Raw genomic sequence first — 22,891 nt, forward strand, 5'->3', positions numbered from 1 at the left:
TGTTAAAAATCGAGGGGAAAAAACTTTTTTTTTAATATTTATATTGTCTACACAGAATAATAAAATAAATTGTTCAAACAAATCAAGAGTTTGACAAAGGTTTCTTGGAGAACAACATATATTTTCAAATTTTTGATAAGTTATCTATTTCAAATAAGAGAAAGAAAATTTATGTACTTACAATCCATCCTAAAGAGATTTCATTATCTTGAGCAAATATTTTTCATGGCAAATACTTTAACATATATTTCTCAATGTTGTCAATCGAGGAAAACAATAGATTTCTCAATATTTTCTTTGATTGACAACATATGAAGTTTATTACAAAAATACAACAACAACATCAACATCATTATGTGAGATAGATTGCAAGGGTAAAAAAAATATTTTGTTCAATATTAAATATTTTCTGTCTTGTAATCTATCCTAGAGAATGATGCGTAAGACTTTGGAGTGACTACATATAAGTTAGATTTAGGGTAAAATCTGATTAACGAGTGTTTTTATAGTAAAATATGATAATCTGATCCCTCGGTTATTATATATAACTGAAGGAATAGATCATTAATTTATAAATTAAAAATAAAATAAAAATAAAAACACCACTTTTAAAGAAATAAAAACATAAACGGCTGATGTTGGGATTTGATGTATGTCCTGAAATATTTTTTCCCTTGGTTTTATTTTGGAACCGGTGGAATATATGTGGTATTTAATAAAAAATAATATAAATCATGATACACCTTGACCTTTTACCTCGATTTTTGGTAGGGGAGGTGAAAGTTTTGTCATAAAATATATTATTTGTAGTAATGACGAATGCATAAAGTATTCTAATCCTTTCATCTTTTTTATAAAACTTCTTAAACTGCATTTGGGCAAGGGCTTAAATGAACAAGAAACTTGATTGATCAATTAAGAATAAAAAATACTTTGGTTAATCAATTAAGTAATTCTTTTAATTAATGAAAACACCTCATAAAAGATTAAGAAGACTTTTAATTGATTAAATAATGTTGAAATTAAAAAAAATGGTTAATTTAATCAATTAAGACATGATTATAATTGATTAAAAGATCATAAAACTCATGGATTAATGCCTATATAAATGAGGTTTATGCTCATTTAATAATACACCAATTTTCTAAATAGAAACTATAGACTATTTTTCTATCTTTCATTCCTTTATATTTATCTCTTTCACTATAGGTGTCTTAGTGCCAAGAGAGTGAAAAGTTTCGTCTGAAAGTTATGTTGCACTGATGTTGTGTTGTAATAGTTTATTCACATGTGTAGTTTTCTTTTGATACTTTTGTAATAGATTCAAATGTTGCAAGTTAAATCTATAAAATGCTTAGTTGAAGATTATTGAGTTGAGCCTATGTAAAAGCTCTAATTGTTAAAGGTTATTGAGTTAAGCCATGTAAACCTCTAGGTTGTTTGTGATAGATTTTTGGGCATACCATTTTCAAAATCTCATTTTTTTTGTAAGGTTGTTTGGTCTTATCTTATAAAAAAGCTCAATATTGTTTTAATAAAAATCTCAAGGGACTCTTAGAGACTGGGGAACGTCAAATGGTTTAGGTTAAATCAAGAAAAATATTTAATGTAATATTTCTATCCGTTTATCTTTTTATTTATGTTATTTATTCTTTTTTTTCTTCGGATTTTATAATCTAATTTTTGAAATATGGATATCTCACTTTACTCCCCTCGTGTGTTTGAAGTTATTTGGTCAAAAAATGATATTAGAGTCTAATTCTCGATATTAGATTAATCATTTAAGAGGTAGTATGATGACTTCAAGTACATCTTTTAATAAGAGGCTTTTTTATGAATAAACCTCCAATATTTAATGGTGAAGGGTTTACCATATGAAAAACAAGAATGGAAATTGTTATATATGTTATTGATTTTTATTTGTGAGATCGTGTTCAAGATGGTGCATTTGCTCCTAATCATTTTATTAATGGTGAATTAGTGAACAAAACCGAGTAATTTATGAAACAGGAAAGAAAGAGAAAAAATACAATAAATTTTTTAAAAACAAATTACTTTACGAAAAATACGTTAAGAGATATGAAGTATAATTATGTTTCTAATCGTAAGATTTCTAAAGAAGTTGAAAACACTCTTAAAATAATCTATGAAAACTCAAAATCAAAAGGAAAATGATGAACATACTATACCAAAGTCTTGTTCACACATTACAATACTTGAAACAAGATCTTCAAAGTGTTCTTATTTATGTATGACACTAAAACGCAATACATGCATTAAAGCGAATAAATCCTTATATTCATGGCACTGCCACTTATATCCCTTATTTGCTAATAAACTCATCTTACATAGATACATAATGGTTGGTTCTCCATACAAGAGAAAAACCACTTCTAGTTATTGTTTATATCTTAGTGATAATTTAATATTAGTGTCTAAATCTTGCTGGATTAAGAATTTACTTTTAGCACTACATTGTCCAATTACAAAAGCTACTCTTGTCTATTGTGATAACATAAATGCAATGTATCTATTCGATAATTCAGTTCAACACAAACACTAAAATATTGAGATTACAACAATTTGTGCATGAAAAACTTACTCACAGCCATGTACGAGTTCTATGTGTTCCATCACGTTAACAACTTATTGAAATCTTTACCAAAAACTTTCAATGCTACTCCTTAATGGTTTTCGAGATAATCTTAATATTCATTATCCTCCAACTTCGACTATGGAGATATATTATAATATTATAAGCATCTCTTTTATTTAGAATAAAGATGATTAGAAACTAGTGTAAATGATCCAATTTAATTTTCTATCAATAAATTTACTTAAGATTATACACAATCCATTGGAAATATTGTGCTATTTATAAAAATACATAAAACTAAAAATAGATGGAATGAAACACAAAATACTAAGACAAGTTTCACATATTTAGATAATCTGCTCAATGCTCTAAAATAAACCGGCAGGAGAAAAGACACAATCAAACGTTGGTACATACATATATTCTACCCAACATAACAAAACATAACATCAAATAGAGTGACATGAGACAAGTTTTCAACACACTACAACTATACTTCACTTCACTTGTATTCAAGAATCATGTTGTTCTCAGGAGCCAATCCAACACAAGCTCTCATAATATTCTCCAGCATAGATCTCTGCTTCGACAACGCGTTCACTACCGGTGTACCCGGTGGGACGAGCGGAGCCTTAGTGAGGTAACTGAGGATCGTTGCGACAGGGTGGAATGCGTGAAACTTATCCTGTAAAATTAAAAAAACAATCACATTTAACTCGAAAAATTTGACAACTGAATAAACAAAACACCATTTAAGGAAGATATAATAAGTTAATAACCTCGTGTTCAGACTTGAGCTGAATTCGAGTACTAAGTTCAGCAAGAAGAACCAAGTCCAAGATAATCGGAGCAGCCAAAAGCGAATCTTCGCATGTGTTATGCATCACAATTGTGTTCTTCCCGCCCATGAATATCTCAGAAGTGTACTCATCCATTGCTCTCTTGCTGTCACCAACATAAGGCACATACTGCAAATTAAAACAACAACTTAATCAATTAATCACTTCAAATAACATCCACCGAAAAAGAAAAAGAAAAAAAAACAGGATTAAATAAAAGTTACCTTAATAACAACAACATGGTCTGGATGTTCACCAGGAGCATAGAGAATAGCATTGCTGTTAACCATATCATCGACAACATTGCTCTTAGAGATTTCCTTCGAGCGGAAGGTTTGAGGCGCGGAGAGATTCATTCCGTCATTGTTTCCCAAATGGTTGTAACTCACTATTGATGTTGGCTGCGAATTCATAGCCAAACAATAAAACACAATTCAAATATCATACAAAGCAAAAAAACTGAATAATTGAATACTTACTTTGATTCCAGCTCCTACAAGGAAATCAACCAACACAGACTTCATTTTTGTCTGACCACTCTTGAAATCATCTCCACCAATCAAACTGTTCCTTTGGATGGCCAGATCAATCAGCCCTGATGAACAAATCCAAGCAAAATTCAATTTTTGTGATTCTGTCAAACTCGCCTGAATTGCGAAAATCAAATTTAGAAAATAACCTGGGACAAAGGTATTTTGAGGGCTTCCATTGATGAAAGGAACATTTTCAAGAACACAAGCCAAAGCAAAAAGGGTTGAAGGTGAAATCTCAGATTCATTCTTGTCCACAGAAGCCAAGAGATTTTCCGTAGTGTCATTTAGTCCCACGACAATATTACTATACCTCTCAGTGTTTGCAGTCCACAGTACAACCACCTTGTCAACCTTGTTAGCTTCCTTAAACTCCCTTAAATTTCACAAAAATTCTTATATAAGTTTCAAAAACAATCATAAGGTACTATATTAAATTATATTGAATTATACTTAATGTCTTTGATGACTTGTTGGAGTTGTTCTTTCTTTGTTCCTTTGATGATGTTGTTGGCACGTTCTCCTTGATTAGCAGCAATGAAATCAGGATCATAGATTCCAGGAAGTGGAACCATGGATTCCATGTAAGGTCTCAATTGTTTCTGTAGGTCGATGTCAAATACCTTGGCTCGACCCATGGCATCAGCTAGGTTCATGTCACTTATATCCCATCCTCCCCATACAATATCCTCAGGGTTTACCTGCATAAATTAGTTCATTCAAACTCATACTTATGAAACAATTCATTTACGCAACAAGTATAATCAAAAAATTAAATATGTCACTAGTGTGAATCTAACGTTCAGACACATTAAATACATGACACTGACACATCGACACTAGTGTCAATAACACATAAAATAACTTGTATACCATTGGAAGAAGGCTCTTGAATGGGGCATAAATTTCCTCTCCTTGAATAGACCCCACTCTGATAGCTGATGCTTGGGTCAGTGAACCAAAATAATTGGCTTGTTCAATCTTCTCCTTTGTTGCCCATGAAATACCCCTGAAAATTTTAAGTCACAAAACATAATTTTTTTCTTCAGTTATTACTATAATAATCTATTAAACAGAAATTCTGACATGTAGAGACAGATAATAATTTAATAGAATAATAAATTAAATATAATTATAAATATCATGTTCCAGAGATAATAATCACAAAATAATAAATGAAATAGTAAAAATAATGGTGAATAAGATGAAACTAACTCTCTGTTTGCAATAACACCACCAGTGAGGGTTGAACCATTGTTTCCACCCCATCCAACAAGCATTACCCTAACAATATGAACAACAACAAAAAAAAACATAAATAAGAAAACAAATAGAAATTATTTTTTGTACAGAATTAAAAATGAGGAAAAAAAGGACATCATAGTACCCCAATTTAGGGACATTTGTTTGTGTTTTAAACTCATATTTGACAGTTTTAGGCTTAACAACCCATTGATAAGTGTCATTTCTGTTCTGATGAACAAGTTCAGTTGTTTCGTAACTGTACACAGACTGAATCTCTGTGTCTGTGTACTTCACGTTAGGACTCTCAACCTTGAAACTCTCTATGAACATTTTGGTGAATATGGAAATCACAAAGAGAAAAGGAGGAAGGTCTTTTTGTGAAGAAGTAGTGGTGTAGCTTGACGTTGGTGAAGATAGTTGTATTTATAAAGAAAAACCGCAATAGTGCTACTACACGTGTTATGGAAAGAGTGGGTGTGAATAATGGGCCCATGCAGTTACACAATAATGGTTTTTATAATTTTTAACTTTTTATTTTTGACAAATTATAGTTCATTCAAGATTGTTCTGGTTAATTACGCGAGGTGTTGTATTTATTTATACTCAATGTTTAGCTCTAGTTTTATTAATGGTTTTATTCTAGAATATGTAATATGTTATTTCTACACCATTCCTCTTCACGAAATTGACATAAATAATAACGTCAACACCGAGACGAATATAGACGAATATGAACGATGTTACATGTTAGTAAATAGTTAATTAAATATAAAAAATTGATTAATATATAATTTATAATTTAATTAATAAATTTTAAATATTAAAAATAATTTTTAGTAGTAAAATAATGTTGGTTAATGAAGAGATGAAATTGATTACTAAATGTTTTAATAATGAAATATAAGATATTGATTAATGAAGAGATGAAAATGCTCCGATGTTAAAATAATTTTTAGTATTAAAACACAATTGATTAATGAATTGTAAAATGTTGGTTAATGGACCGATGAAGTTGTTTAATCATTCAACTTTTATACTAATCCACCTTTGTCATACTCTAATTTTGCTCCAAACATTCATTCATTGAAATATTTGCATCATAGTTCAGTCAGTCACTCATTAGCTAATAAAAGTCGGTATTCAGTCAACTTTTATTCCGTTTTAAACTCAAAAATTGAGTTAATTGCATTTCATGCATTTTCATCATCTCATGCATCTTTTTAAGTCAATTCAATGTCATCAGAATAAAACTTTGATCCTACAAACAGATCGGTTGAACTAATTATCAAATGTAAATAAAATTAGGGGGCGAAAATTTTTAAAGTCGAGCTTGCAGACGTCAGTTCTATTAATCTACGATTCGTGTAGATTATCTTGGCATGCTCGTTTTAACTTTTTGACTCCTTTTACGGTCACATTTTGATCAGTTTGAGCATTTAACCGGTCATTTTTTTATTTTAAAATTTGATCAAAAATGTATATTTTCCAAAATTATATTTCGCGCTGATCATTTTAGTGCATTCATTTTATTTTTTTCGGGCACTTTCACAGCAAATTTTTATTCTTTTTTTAGATTTTTTTTTTTAAATAACAAAGTTTTTCAATTTAATTTCCAAAATAACCACTATTTATCAATATAACCACGTTCTAAGCACCCCTCTAAAGCATGTGTCAGTTGGACGGACGCATGCATGTTGTCATTGAACATAGGCACCAAAACATTGGTGCATGCAGTGTGCAATTAGCGCATACTATATCAAGTGTATGCGCCATTGCATGTGACACATGCTTTTTATATTATTATTTTTTTAAATTTTTATATGTTATACTTATATAAAATTGAAATAAATAAAATAAATAGGTAAATAAAAAATAATTATTAATATTATGATATAAAGTTAAAATACATAACAATTGACAAAAAAATCAATGACCCGTCCGATTGAAATACCCTCATATTCCACATTTTGGTGCGTTAGGTTGCCTTCGAGGTCTCCCACGATTTCCGTGAGGTGCTTGGGGTCTATGAGTGTTGACATGATGCAATGGTGGCTGGTGTGAAGATCCGGTGGAATGTTCAACAGTATTTGATAAATTTGTCATCATTTCTCCCCAATAGTTAGGGGTGTTGTCGTCAACGGCGTTGCCGTAATTGAGTTAGGTGCCCATGTTATAATAGTTGGGTCGTTGTGGTTGGGTTGTTTGTGGACTGTATGGTTGCCCGAATTTGGACATTGGATCGTTTTGGAAACGAAACAATGATTTTTATGGTGTAATAAAGTCAAACAATGGTTGGGTGTTGTGGCGATAGGATGTTTGGGTGTTCATAAGTGGGGGCTATGATGGCATGAGGTTGAATTGTATGAATCATTCGGTCTATAGACAGATGTGGTGATTGCGTATGGTTGTTGGTGGTTAGGGTTTGGTTCCTGGTTTTGAGTTTAAGTGTGTGGCATGAATTGGTTACGAGGTTGGGTGTTTGGTGGTTGGGTGTATATGGTAGGGTGATGGTGTGAGGTTAGTCGTTGGGTTTGGATGGGTTGACATTGTTATTGGGCGAGGATTTGTTGTTGGGTGTATGATGACGAAGCTCGTTGGCGTGGATCAATCAAGTACCTTGACCCAGGCACAAATTGTGGCGTTGTAACTGATCTAAACCATGTCATATAATGTTGAGTTGGTCTAGCACCATGTATGATTGGTTCGTTTAAGATGTGTTGTCGTCGATTCCTCCAATGACGACAAATCTCTTTAGCAAAGTCTCTCAAATCGGAATAATCCCATTGGCCATCGACTCTTTGTTGATGTCAATCTCCCAAACGCGTCGAAGGTTCTGAAATTTGTTTTTGCATGCCGAATTGCAGTTTCACACGGTCACTCTGGTGCATCTCCATAGTAGTGAACCAGATGATTTGTGTTTTGCTGTCAAAACTGCATCATCATCATGGTTAATCTGATGGTCAAGACCCAGATACTTAGAGGATATGTAATTGGATAATTTTTTTAAAATCAAAAGTAGAGTTGTTTAGTAGTAATACATCGCCTGATTCAATGTGGTGTAAAAGATTGTAATAGACTACTACAGCCTATTTGAGACACCTGTTATAGTTCAACCCCTTAACTGACCACCTAGATCAAAAAGATTAAAAATATATTAGTTACAGTCAGTTGTAGTATAAATTCTAATAAATTAGATGATTTAAGATAAACTTACTTTGTTGCTTAGGGGAATGTGAATGGCTTCTTGTTGACGGGGGCGAGTGACAATATTCTTGACCAACCTCATGCTTGTAGCAAATAGGCGTAAGAATAAAATGTTCAAGTACTTTTTTGGCATTTTTACACAACGAACTATATAGATGAGACAAAATAGCTGAACTCCAACTATATGTGTCTACTTTGTTTATGTTTCATAACAACGGTAAATACATAATATTTACCGTATTATTAGTACTTTCAGGAAATAAGAAATTATCAAATAGAATCATAATATAACAGCAAGCTTTTATTATCTTTTCATACTCAATAAATTCTTCGTTTAGTGTTATACTTGAATAATATTGTTTAAGATTTATTGTCGTAATGAACTCTGCCTGTTCCAGTTGTCAATATCTTACTGGAAGAGGAGTGATTCTTATGAGATAGGTTGTACGGGTCCAGTTCACACATGCTTAATCACGATACAATTATACTTCATCATACAGGAAAACATGGATAGCTAGGACTAAGGCAATTGAAAAAGTGTTTTCCAATTGGGAGGAGTCATACAAAGAACTTCCAAAATACTTTGTGGCACTTAAACATTATACTCCAGGGACTATTGTCAATTTGGAAACGTTGCCAGCGTATACCCCAGACGAGACTTGTGTTAGTGGTAATGGCATATTCCACCGACTCTTCTGGACATATCAATCATGCATCAAAGGTTTTGCTTTTTGTAAACCTATTGTACAAATTGATGGTACATGGTTGTACGAGAAATATAAATGAACGCTAGTGATGGCAGTGGCACAAGATGTCAACAATAATTTTTTTCCAATCGCCTTTGCACTAGTTGAAGGGGAGACTGCTTAGGGGTGGAGGTTTTTCCTAAAAAAATCCCCGATTGCACGTTACTCCTCAACCCAACTTATGTTTAATTTCAGACAGACACCCATCAATTGTGAGTGCCTATAAAAATATTGATAATGGCTAATATGATTCTCTTTCGACGCATGTCTACTGCATTAGACATATCGCTCAAAATTTCATGCGGGAGATCAAAGACAAAACATTGCGGAAAAAGGTTGTCAATGTATGGTATGCATTAACAAAACCTTCATTCAAACATTACTGTGAAGACATCAGATTGTCAAACACAAATGCAGTAAGGTGGATCAACAACATTCCATTGGAGAAGTGGACTAGGGCATACGAAAACGGTTAACGATTAGTCCACATGACAAAAAATATTATGGATTCAATGAACTATGTCTTCAAAGGCATCTAAAACCTACTGATAACCTCTTTAGTGCAAGCAACCTATTTTAGGCTAGGGGCGATGTTTGAGATTAGACGTTCCAAATGGAGCTTAGTGTTACAAGTTGGACAATTGTTCAGTGATGCTTCAATGAAATTCATTAAAGACGGAGCTGCCAAAGCTAACACACATGTGGTCACGGTGTTTGATCGTACTAAAGGTTGGTACAGTGTTGATGAGTCAATGGATCACAGGTAAGGCATGACAAAGGGACACTATCGAGTGGAACTAGATAGAGGTTGGTGCGACTGCAAAAAGTTTCAAGCCTTTCGTATGATCTACTCCAATGTCATAGCGGCATGTTTAAAGGTTCGACAAGATTCTTCCAACTTACTATCCTACGTTTACAAAGTCATAAACCTTTGCAATATTTACAAAATTAGCTTTTTGGTGGTAGCAAAAGAGGATTATTGGCCTGCATAACAAGGGGACATTCTCTGGCATAATGAAATAATATGAAAAAAGAAAAAGGGCCGCCCAAACAGCACTCATATTCGAACCGAAATGGATACGTCGAACAAAATGGTTAGATTATGTAGTTCCTGTCGCCAGCCCGGTCATAATCGTATAAACTTCCCCAGTGTTAGACCAAACACAACAACATAATTTTAATTGTAATCCTTTTGTTTTATATTAAAAACAACATTCATTTCATAAATATCATAAAATTCAGTTATAATAACTTGGAAATAACAATTAAACAATAATTAAACAACAACACAAACAACTACAACAATAAAATAACATCACAAACAAATACAACAAATAAACAACATAACTATGCGATTACAACCATTAAAACAATTTTGTGAGAAGTATACATCATCATGTGAACGTCTCTGTCAGTTTTAACATTTACCCAGAAACGGACTTCTCCATTTTGGTTAAACGTGGTATCAAGCCATTGAATTTTTCTCATCTTTTCACCCTCTGCAATTTCTCCATCTAACCAACGGTTCAAGGTCCTGTTAAGATGTTCGAACGTATCTAAATTCAAAAGTCGGATCTTCATCGGAGGTTGCACTGCTGAAAAAATTAAATCAGCATTTCTCTTGTGAATATAAGGACATATATATGAATGTGAAGACATTTAAAAGGAAAATGGAAGAAGAATGAATAAAAATTGAATAAGATAGTAAGAAGATGTGTAGAAAATTATGGGAGGGTGATGTTGTATTTATAAATGGAGTGATGGAGCAGTAGCCAGATGCATTGACGTGTACATAGAGTGGACTATGTATGCGCCATTGCATGTGGCACCTAGACATGCATGCACCACTCCTAGTGGCACCATGGCCATGGTTGCGCTTATGCATGTGGCGCCAATGAATAATATTTGCATTGGATACGTCAATGCACCTGGCGCCTTTGTTAGATGTTTTTGAAAAAGTGGTTATTTTGGTAAATATTTTCAAATAATGGTTATTTTAGAATTTTAATTGAAAAACTTGTTTTTTTTAATTCCTTTTTTTATCCTTTTATTTTTGTTTTCTGGTCAAAATAATAGGTAGAATTAATTAGAATAAATAGTGTTTTTAGTTTGATTTTATGTTGTTTGTTTTATTTTTAATTTAATCACCAAAAACCTTTTTTTTTAATTCAAAAATAATGATAAGAAAATAAAATGAAAAGAAACCCTCCATACGCAAGACGTCACGTGTCCTTTCTTGATTGGGGGATATTTTTCTATTTTGACCCCCACAACGATTACCCCCTCTCTCACGCGTTGGAGATTTATTTGGCTTCAAGACTTTTTTCTTTCCAACAGACCGATATACTCTATTTTCTCTCATTATTTTAGGCATGGAGTAAAAGAGAAAAAAATAGAAACTGAGCAAAAAAGAAATGGAGAGGATACCCAATGAAAAGAATAAAAAACGGCGCATGAAGATCAGAGTTTTAGGGGGTGGCTCTCTTTTTTTTAAAGAAAATTTCAATGAAAATCAAAAGAAAAAAAAAGGAGATCTATTGTTTGTTTTTGGTTCCTACATAAAACCATTTTTCCATCTCATTCTCTTGGGTTTTCATTTTCATGGTCTTTTTCCTTTCCTCCATCTTCAGAAAAAAAATACAAACTCATCACCAAAACACAAACCACAAAACTCCTTCACGACAAAAACCAATTTTCACATCAAAACATTCATAGACCATACACATTATAAAAAAAAGGAAAAAAGAAGGAAATGTTGAAAAAGCTGAAAGCATAATCCCATTACTCTCATGTTCCACCTTTCCTTATAAACAAGACTACTTCTACCATTTCACTCCCTTCATTATATTGTGATCACACTTCTCTATCTCATTCACAACCATATAATTTCCTTTATCATCGTTCAAATCACAAACTCAAGATCACTAAAACCTCATTTCAATTAACTCTTCATCATCTTCTCTCCATTTCACACTTCCAAAACTACATATAACACACAACCATAATCTATTACACCATAACTTTACTCTTCAATATCATCACTATAAAAACCATTTCTCAAACTTCTCCACTCTTTCACATTCAACATTACAACACCACATAAAATTTCATGAACAATAAATAACAATAACCACAATCTACAAAATTTTCAGAATTGAAAAATTGAATTTGAGATGCAACATTTAACTCTTCTTCACCTCACAAAAAACCTTAAAGAGCACCACACTTTTATTTCACAATTGAAGATCCAAGAAAAGTATAAAAAAGAAAGAGAGAGTTGTCTTGGTGGATGGGATATTTGTTTTCTCTCTCGCTTCAATATTTTCATTCATGTTTTTACCTTCATCACGATAACAATAACACAACCACTCATTGCAATTGCTAACTCGTCGGAAACCGCTGCAAGTCGTCCCTGGAAGTCACAACAACCCAGTGATAGATCACCATTTTCACTATATTTTCGCTGCTTATCCGACAAAAAACCAAGGATTTTGAGACACTGTGTACGCATTATGGTACCTTTTTTCATTCCCGTAAGTTATTTAAACAATTTTATTAATTATCAGTTTTATTTTGTGTTTTCGTGATTTTACGCTTTGGTTGTCGTGTTTATGTCCTCCAGGTCCACAGAGAAGATCCAATGGACTCAATGCGAGAAAGTGGAAAGTTTCGGTGTTCGAAAAAAGAAGATTTCCCAGTTCAGGAAGCCTGACACGGCCACCCGTGTCACCTGACACGGGCCGTGACAGGAGGAAGGCCAAGGAAGTACAAGAAATGCCCAAAATAGTGGCCTGACACGGCCGCCCGTGTCGGCCTGAAAAGGCCGTGTCAGGTCACCTAGGGCATGTCAACAAGGAAATAACAAGGCAGAGAGCTGACATGGCCGCCCGTGTCATCCTGACACGGCCGTGTCAGCCCAAAATGTTGATTTTCCAGTTTCGGGCTTTTTCGTCGGGCTTGAGCTGCATGGACATTTTGGAGATTTCCACCTTCTGCCAAGGGATTTTCACTATATAAGGAGAGTTTCTACAAGAGAAAAGATCATCTTGGAACGAGGCAAAACACAGTATTGTTAAGCAATCAAGGATTACACATTACAAGTATTTGGATGACTTCGATCTTCAATCGCTTCCGCTCATGAAAACCTTCAGCTCTCCGAACTCCTTGCTCTCTGTAATCCTTGATTGCTTGACAATACTGTGTGTTTGCCTCTTTCCAAGATGATTTTCTCTTGTAGAAACTCTCCTTATATAGTGAAAATCCCTTGGCAGAAGGTGGAAATCTCCAAAACGTCCATGCAGCTTAAGCCCGGTGAAAAAGCTCGAAAACTGGAAAATCAATGTTTTGGGCTGACACGGCCGTGTCAGCTCTCTGCCTTGTTATTTCCTTGCTGACATGCCCTAGGTGACCTGACACGGGCGGCCATGTCAGGCCACTGTTTTGGGCATTTTTTGTACTTTCTTGGCCTTCCTCCTGACATGGCCCGTGTCAGGTGACACGGGTGGCCGTGTCAGGCTTCCTGAACTGAGAAATCTTCTTTTTTCGAACGCCTAAACTTTCCACTTTCTCACATTGAGTCCATTGGATCTTCTTTGTGGACCTGGAGGGCATAAACACGACAACCGAAGCGTAAAATCACGAAAACACAAAATAAAACTGATAATTAATAAAATTGCTTAAATAACTTACGGGAATGAAAATTAACTTTAAAGGTACCATAATGCGTACATAGTGTCTCAAAATCCTTGGTTTCTTGTCAGATAAGCAACGAAAATATAGTGAAAATGGTGACCGATCACAACCCCAAACTTAGCTCATTGCTTGTCCTCAAGTAATGTCATATACGACAAAGTGTCACTTCTCAAAATTTGTATTCTTACCATGATACTGCTGAGATCTTTCACCAAAGCCTTCACTCTCCCTTTTATAGTTCCTTCTTTTCCTAATGAGTTTTCAGCCGCACTTCCTCATCGAGGTACCGCTTCACCTGTCAGCTTACATCACACTCTCACCAAGTCTCTCAGGGTTAAAGTGTTTTCACTCCCAATTCAGAATATGCAATATCAACTCATAAGTTTGAATAGTTTATCCTTTCATATCTACTACACATAACACACACTTTTTGAGGTCTTTCGGTTTGTAATGGGGTCTGGGTTATGGTGTGGATATTCCAAACAAAACGGGAAACAAGTGGTTTTTGGTTTGGAGTCAATCTTACTATTATTTTCACTATGTTTGTTCATTTTTTTTATTTTTCTCTATTATTTTTTTATAGCTCGGGTTTTTCTTTGTTATTCTTGTTTTTCAACCGAGTGCCCTTCTTTGGCCAGTGCTTCTTTTGAACCCTCGAGTTTATTTTCTTTTCTTATTTTTTTCTCGATGATTCTCTCTTCTTTTTTTCCGCACTCACCTTGGCTTTTTAAACTTATGGGGTTTTACCCCAAACTTAGAATTTCAACACAGCTTAATAATATCAACTTGACTCCGAACAGGGTAAGGAAGTGTTTTAACCGCGGGGTACATTTACGGGGTTAAACAAATAATGGATACATGCTCAAATGGGGTTAACAAAATATAACATTAACGGGATGGCTATAAAGGCTCGGGGGTATAATCAAACAACATGCCTTAGTATGTGTATACATGAAGTGAAACTCCCAGACAACCTATGCAAAGTCAGAGTGATAAAGACATACCTGAATATCGCTCATGATGACAAATGTGTTTGGATTTTTATGCACTCACGATGTTAGGTAAAGCTTGACAACATCCACAGTACTTCGAGTATGGTGCGACTTCTTACTCAACTCGGAATGCACAGGGACCCTACGTTAGTTGAGCTTTAGAAATTGCGTTTGATCTTTTCTTCAGCAGTATCGACTTTTTGGGAAGATCCTTCACAATAAGCAATAGTAAGTGGAGTGATAATTTCATCCACTACCGCTATTGATCGTTACCTCATCCAACTATAATACAAAGAACCTGAAATACATGCAACACATGATACCCGACAGTAAAAATAAACCAAATATGAACGATAAAAATTGGGAACTAATTAAATAAAACATAAAACAAAACAAAAATAAAGGCAAAAAGCATAGAAAAACCTCCCCCACACTTGAACTAAACATTGACCTCAATGTTTTAAAACATGATAGAAGAAGGGTGACTCACAATGCCCCACTAAGGGGGGCTGACGGCGGAAAGTGCAACATGCCCACACAAAATTCAAATTTTCCAAACAAATCTCAAATATGCAAACCTAACACGGGTCGTGTCAGCTGACACGGGTGGCCGTGTCAGGCTGCTGTTCTGCTCATTTTTCCTACTTTTTCCATGTGAGTACCTTCTCTCTTTTTTGCAAGGCACTGTGCAAACCTAAAATAACAAACAAACACAAACAATAATTAGAACTAGTAACGCGTGGGTTGCCTCCCACGAAGTGCTTCGTTTTACTTCGCATAGCTCGACGGTTCATTCCCCTTGTTATGGGGGGTACTTCAGCCTCTAAACCTTGTTGCACCTCTTGTCCAAAACTAGGAAGTTGTCTCTTTCATCAGTATGGATTCCTTTGTGCCACAAGTCCTTTTTAACCTTCATATCCTTACCTTGTTTTTGTTTTATTTTCTTTCTCTTGGTTTTTGGAATGGAGATGGGAGTCTTTCCAATCAGGGTGGCTAATGGCAGTGGTGAGAGTCGAGAGGGCCTTCTTGTATCTTTCTCTGATGTTGGTATGTTACTTTGCCTTTTCGCCTCTGTCCTGATTAAGCCTACTTGATAATGATATTTTGTATCTTCTTCTGGCTCTTGGTCTTCAATAGCATTCAGTGTTATCTCTTTGTCGTGAACTTTCAAGGTTAACGTGCCCTGATCCATGTCGAGATTGCATCGACTTGTCTGCATGAAAGGTCGACCCAGAATGATGGGTGCCTCATCATCTTTAGGTATGTCTAGGATTACAAAATCAACAGGAAAAGTCAAGTCCTCTATTGTTACCAGTACGTCTTCTGCTATACTATATGCATCCTTTCTTGAGTGATCCGCAAACTTCAGATTGGTTTTTGTATCACTGACATTTTTAATACCCAACCTGTGATAAATTAATAATGGCATCAGACTCACACTAGCTCCAGAATCTATTAGTACCTTTTTGAAGGTTCTTTCTTTAATTGTGCATGGTACTGTTACCGTTCCCGGATCCTTTTGTTTGTTAGGAATTTTCTACCCCAGTGAGTTTACACTATACTTTTCCTTCCAGGCTACCTGTTCTTCTGTTGTTGGTTGCTTTTCTGCCATTACCTCTTCCATGAATTTCTTGTACATGGGCATCCTTTCAAGTGCTTCAAACAAAGACATATGACCCTCAACCTTTTTAAACATTGTCATGAATTTCTCAAAGTCTGACTCACTTGGTTCCTTCTTTGTCACTCTCTGAGGGTAAGGCAACTTAATCACCAGTTTAGTCTCTTTTGTAATTTCCTCTTCAATCGGCTCGCCCGATGATATAACTTTTTTCTTTTTAGCAGCCTTTTTCTTTTTCGTCGTGACAGTATTAATATTTTCTCGACCTCTTGGATTTTGAACTGTTTCACTTGGTAAGGAACCTGGTGTTCGAGAACTTGCTAGTTATTGTGCTATCTGCCCCAACTGAACTTCAAGATTCTTTAGAGAGGCGGTGGTGTTTTTCTGATTGTTTCTCGTCTCTTCTTCAAATTGCCTATTTTGAGCTGCCATGTTTTCAATAACAATCTCCCAGTCTGCTTTCCTTGGAGCTTGTTATTGTTGTTGTTGTTGATATTGAGCCTGATATTGACCTTGACCTTGTTGTGGAACATTCCCTTTCTGATCTTTCCAGGAGAAGTTTGGATGATTCTTCCAACCTGGATTGTAAGTGTTAGAGTAGGGGTTATTCTGCTGTAAAAAATTTATCTCTTCAATTTGTTGGGGGGTTGCAAAGCAATACGCAGTGTGGTGAGGTTCATTACATATTTCACAAGTGATGGTCTGAGCAGGTTGAATTTGAGCTACCTGTTGAGTACCTATATTCATCGCTTTCAATTTCTTCTCCACTTCAGTAGCGAATGTATCTTCCAAACGGATTTTATTTGCTTCTACTTTCAGGTCAATGACTCCTACAGGTTTGCTTGTACACCTATCATATAATTCCAGATGCTCATTTGCGGCTATCGCTTCAATGATCCTTTTAATACTGGTGGCTGTTAAGAAATTTGTTGATCCACCGGTTGTTGTATCAATTAACTATTTTGTCTTTATTTTCAGCCCATTCACAAACATCTGAATTTGTTCAGTCTGATCCATATTATGAGTTGGGTATGCTACCAGGACCCTTTTGAATCTTTTGTAGGTATCTCCCAAAGACTCACCGTCTTTCTCTTTGAAGTTCAAGATTTCATACCTTTTTCTCAGAAATACTAATGCGAGAAAATACTCATTTAAGAAAGTTGTTTCCATCTCTTTCCATAATGTAATACTGGCAGCTGGAAGAGAGTATAACCACTCTTCCACCTCTTCAAATAAAGTGAACGGGAATATTCTTAACTTCTTTGCTTCATCGGTATGACCATCAATTTTCAAAGTAGTACTCAAAGTCAGGAATCTCTGCAGGTGCTTGTTGGCATCTTATTAACCTTTCCGGTGAAAGATTTTCTCTCAAGTTGATTGATTGTGCTAGGATGCAGTTGAAAGTTCGTCACATTCACCGGTTGGTTGACAAAGGTCAATCTACCACCCGGTGCATTTGCCCCTCCATAGTCACCTATGAGTCTTTCCTGAGGTGGAGGCGGTGGAACTGGAGGAATTTCAGCCATAATTTATTTTTCTAATCTGAGTGATCAGAGAGAACTTCTTCTTTGGAATCCAATCTCGCGTTTCTACGTCTCCGGTGAAGGGTTCTCTCGATTTCTACGTCAAAAAGAGATTCTGCTGAGGGCTCTCCTCGCATACACAAATTAGTGAATTAAATTATATAAATGACAGAAAAATAATTTTATTGCAGAGCAACAAAATTTTAATTGAACTTAAAATTAAACTCTATATTTTGTCAGTCCCCGACAACGGCGCCAAAAACTTGATCGAGAAAATAGCAAGTGTATTATTTTGCCTTTTATAGTAATAATGGGGAAATTCCCCGAATGTCGATCTCAAGGACTGCACGTCAATATTGAGTTCAAATTATCATTCAATTAAACAAAAACTATGAATTTGGTTTTTAGAGGTAAAAATACAAAAATAAAGGCAAAGGCAAATAAGGATGAAAATAAGGGTTTGCAAGGTAAGATGAACAACGTCAGGGAAGGTGTATGATTTATCCCTGTAACAACTCTGAGTCACTATTGCATCAACAAATATCAATTACTACCAGTTCTCAAGGGTATTTTCTCTCAAGTCCTTGGTGAGAAAATACCCATGAGAACTGGTAGTAATTGATATTTGTTGATGCAATAGTGACTCAGAGTTGTTACAGGGATAAATCATACACCTTCCCTGACATTGTTCCTCTTACCTTGCAAACCCTTATTTCATCCTTATTTGCCTTTGCCTTTATTTTTGTATTTTTACCTCTAAAAACCAAATTCATAGTTTTTGTTTAATTGAATGATAATTTGAACTCAATATTGACGTGCAGTCCTTGAGATCGATATTCGGGGAATTTCCCCATTATTACTATAAAAGGAAAAATAGTACACTTGCTATTTTCCCGATCACCCAGTTGCGAGCAACCTGCAGAACCGCCGCCAAAAACGCTCGTAACGGCCAAAAAACCATATTGATCAAGGAAAGTTTTAGTTCAAAATTATTAGCCACAATAGGCGCGTGCACAATACCATAATGCAGTTCCTCTTCGGTGGGAATAGCATAATCCTTAAAGGGCTTAGTATCAACCGGATCGCCCATAGTTTGTAATATAAGATTTCAGCGTCTTGTTAGATACCCAAAAGTGCTTATTTGAGCTATCAAATATGGGTATCTTTCACTCCATTTCCTTGCTAAAATGTTCAAAACCACCCTTGTTTTAGATGAAATGCAATTCAATGATAAACGATCTTGGTACCTTTGATTTGTGTGTTATTGTGCAGGAAGTAGGCATAAAATAATAGAAAGTGAAGACACAAGAAATTTGGCAAAGGGATCAAATCAAACAAGCATTCATCAGCTTGCTCGCTAGGCGAGGGCTGTGGCGAAGCACTCGCTAGGCGAGCGTCCAGCGAGAGTCCAGCGAAATGCTCCAGTAATTTACAGTGGCAAACATGACCAAACTCGCTAGGCGAGCTGCTAGCGAGATGGGTAGCGAACACTTCCAGACTTGGTGAAAAGCGCAACCAGCACTCACTCGCTAGGCGAGGCTCTAGTGAGTTCCCAGCGAGCATTCCAGTAGCAAAACCTCTCAACCTCGCTGGTGTTGGTGTAAGCCCTAGAGGCCAATACTTTTGGTACTTGTATCGAATTATTTATTAATAATAAAAGGCTTTTTCTTTATTACGTTTGTTTAATAAAGTCCCTAGAATAGTTAGTCTGTTTAATGTATCAAGTATGACTTAATCATGAGGTCACATTAAACATAAGGACATTATTCTTAAAGTATCCGTAGTCGAGCTTTAGTGTGAAGTGGGATAACATTAAAGCATTAAGACTATTATGTTTGTAGACTGATGATCACATCTCATGGATCATGGATAAAGAGTTATCAAGTCTTAAACATAGGTATGAATATTAGGAGTAATATTTATACCGGATTGACCCACTATGAGGATACTATATAGAAAGTTATGCAAGGTGTCATAAGTTATTCTCATGGTGATAATAGTGTATTCCACTCTTCGACCTGAAACCACTATGGATCCTAGATGTAGAGTCGAGTGCTTTATTGCTGATCCAACGTTGTCCGTAACTGGATAACCATAAAGACAGTTAATGGGTACTCCACAAAGCATGCTGAGGGACATGAGTGTCCTAGATGGAATTTGCCCATCCTGCGTAACAGGATGAATGTCTATGGGCCCAATATTGAACTAGACAAGGATGACACGGTCTATACCTTGTGTTCAATATAGACATAAGGGCAAAAGGGTAATTACACACATAAGTATTATCACAGAAGGTTTTGTCAGATCACATGACATTTTCGTGTCTTGGGTAGCAGTGATGTGTTGCTAGATACCGCTCACTGTTTATTATGTTAAATACATGATTGCCAACGCCGCGAAAACCTACAGGGTCACACACAAAGGACGGATTGATGAGAGATAGGATAACTAAGGAATACCGTAAGGTACGGTGCCCTTAAATGAGTTATGGAACATCGTAAGGTACGGTGTACTTGAGTAGAATACGAAATATGGTAAGGTACCATGGGCTTGAGTGATTTTGGGCATATTATAAGATATGGGCCAAAATACACTTAAGTGGGCTTTTAGCTTGAAGCCCACACAAGTGGTTCTATAAATAGAACCCTTGTGCAGAAGCAAAAATTTGCGGTTGCATTATTTTCGTTTTCTTTCTCACTCTCTCTCTCTCACTCAAAGCCTTCATTCGTACCAGCTAGCACTGAGATTGAAGGAACCCGTTCGTGTGGACTGAGTAGAGACGTTGTCATCGTTCAACGTTCGTGATCGTTTCGTGGATCTGCATCAAAGGGTTTTGATTGTTACAAGAGATCTGCACCAAAGGTTTCAACCGTCACAAGAGGTAAATATTCTGTCACTGATCATGACCATTCGTAAGGATCTCTAAAGGAGAAATTTTTAATTTCCGCTGCGCTTTGGGTCGCAATTCTCCTTCAGTGGTATCAGAGCCACTTACGAAACCATGAATCGGATAGGTGTTTAATTTCTGTATTAATATGATTAAAAGACAGAAAGAATCAATTAATTAAACGGGCAATTAAATTTGGCATCATGAGTGTATAAGTTGGATGATTGATGTTGACTATGCTTCGGAATCCGACATTAGTATGGTGAAGCAGCGATACATCGATCGTCCATAGGTTACACAATTGAGACCGATCAACTTATATATGATATAAGTAATCCTAATGCAAAATACGGTATATATGATATACTGTTTCTGTTTCGTTCATTCGAACACTAAATGATTGTTTTCCTTTGAGCGATCAATGGTCATTTGCTTCGGAATCCGACATTAGTATGGTGAAGCAATGACCTGTTGATCAATCATACTGAATCAACAATCGAGGTGTGTTTGACGGTCTGAAATTGGCGCATTAGGGTTGGTGACGGCGCAAGGGTTGTGCCGTCAAAGAGTTGTGAATTAGGGCTTTTGGAAAGCGTGTTGACTGTTTCAAAGTTTGTTACTTTGGCTGCGTGAAGCTCGTGTGACGAGCGTGTTGACTGTTTCAAAGTTTGTTACTTTGGCTGCGTGAAGCTCGTGTGACGAGCGTAACAGGCGTAACAAACTAGATGTGTGACGGTCGTAACACACCCATGACGGTCGTCACACTCACATTGCCTGTGACGGTCGTCACACTCCTGTGACGGTCGTCACACTCCCAGAGTCAAAAAATTTGGGGTTCCTGTTTTGTGACTACGCAAGGGTTGTGTTCATGCAAAACAATGTCCATTTCAAATGAATTGTTCATTAAAATTTTGGACAGGGGCGCTGCCCCTCCAACCCCACAAGGGCGCTGCCCCTTGACCCCGTCCGCTGATCGGTCAGCGGAACCACCGTCCGCTGACCGGGCAGCGGAACCCCCGGCTAACTCTGCGTAGTGTGATCGGTCGCCGAAATTTAATTTTGTTTTAATTAATTAAAGGAATTAAGATTAATAATAATAATAATAATGTGTTTATTATTGTTGCCTTGTTGTGATCAGTTATGGCCTTAGTCTTCCTTTATTTTGTTTTGGGTTTTTAAATACGACCTGCGTGTCGTGCCTCTCCTTTTGATCTCTTAATGTAAATTCTTTTCTCATCTCAATCCCTCGTATGTAAAACGAGTTTCTTCTGTAATGTAATGATATGAAGAAAGAGAAGTATTCAATATCAAAGGAGAATAATGATATGAAGAAAGAGAAGAATTCAAGATCAAAGGAGGACAACCTTGAAGATCTTGCTTGGAGAAGCTTAGAGAAGAATTCAATACTAAAGGAGGACAACCTTGAAGATCTTGCTTGGAGAAGCTTAGATCGTTATTAGGTTAGCTTAGGTTCTCTCATTGGCTTGGGAGAACAATTGCGCTAGGGGCCATAACTGTTTCATTGTGTATGTATGTTGATGCATGTGAATGTATGTTGATGCATGTGAGAGACGATTTATATGATAAACAAGCCGGTGAGATCATAACAATTGCAATTCCCTCAAACTAAAATATTAAGTTTATGCTTTCCAAGTTTTAGCACTCATCAAGACTAGTATCGAATAATGTAGGTTTCGCCAAAGCGAGGTGCATGTTCTATATTGGTAAGGTGCGATGGGATAATTGTAATATCCAACTGCTAAAACAATGGGTCAAACTTAACTAAACAAATTATGATATATGTTTGCTTTCCAAGTTTTAGCACTCATCAAGACTAGTATCGGATAATGTAGGTTTCGCCAAAGCGAGGTGCATGTTCTATATTAGTAAGGTGCGATGGGATAATTGTAATATCCAACTGCTAAGACAATGGGTCAAACTTGATTATAATAATATCATATATGTTTTAGAAGCAAGAGTTGGGAATGATCCATATGATGGATTGGAATAAGGAGTTAT

At 35.8% G+C, this 22,891-nt stretch overlaps 1 protein-coding gene across 1 annotated transcript; it reads right to left on the reverse strand.

The window, feature by feature from the left end:
- Nucleotides 1-2,924: 2,924 nt before the first annotated feature.
- LOC127101470 (inositol-3-phosphate synthase) lies at nucleotides 2,925-5,613 on the reverse strand. Its single transcript, XM_051038899.1, has 9 exons — nucleotides 5,353-5,613; nucleotides 5,181-5,249; nucleotides 4,839-4,974; nucleotides 4,419-4,666; nucleotides 4,115-4,341; nucleotides 3,915-4,030; nucleotides 3,660-3,836; nucleotides 3,376-3,564; nucleotides 2,925-3,281 (listed from the first exon to the last, which is right to left on the reverse strand). Exons 1-9 carry the CDS (start codon nucleotides 5,538-5,540, stop codon nucleotides 3,099-3,101), a joined length of 1,533 nt encoding a protein of 510 aa, XP_050894856.1. The 5' UTR covers nucleotides 5,541-5,613; the 3' UTR covers nucleotides 2,925-3,098.
- Between the last annotated feature and the right edge of the window lie 17,278 nt (nucleotides 5,614-22,891).

The sequence above is a fragment of the Lathyrus oleraceus genome, chromosome 7 (assembly GCF_024323335.1).
Source record: "Lathyrus oleraceus cultivar Zhongwan6 chromosome 7, CAAS_Psat_ZW6_1.0, whole genome shotgun sequence".
NCBI classification, from domain to species: Eukaryota; Viridiplantae; Streptophyta; class Magnoliopsida; order Fabales; family Fabaceae; genus Lathyrus; species Lathyrus oleraceus.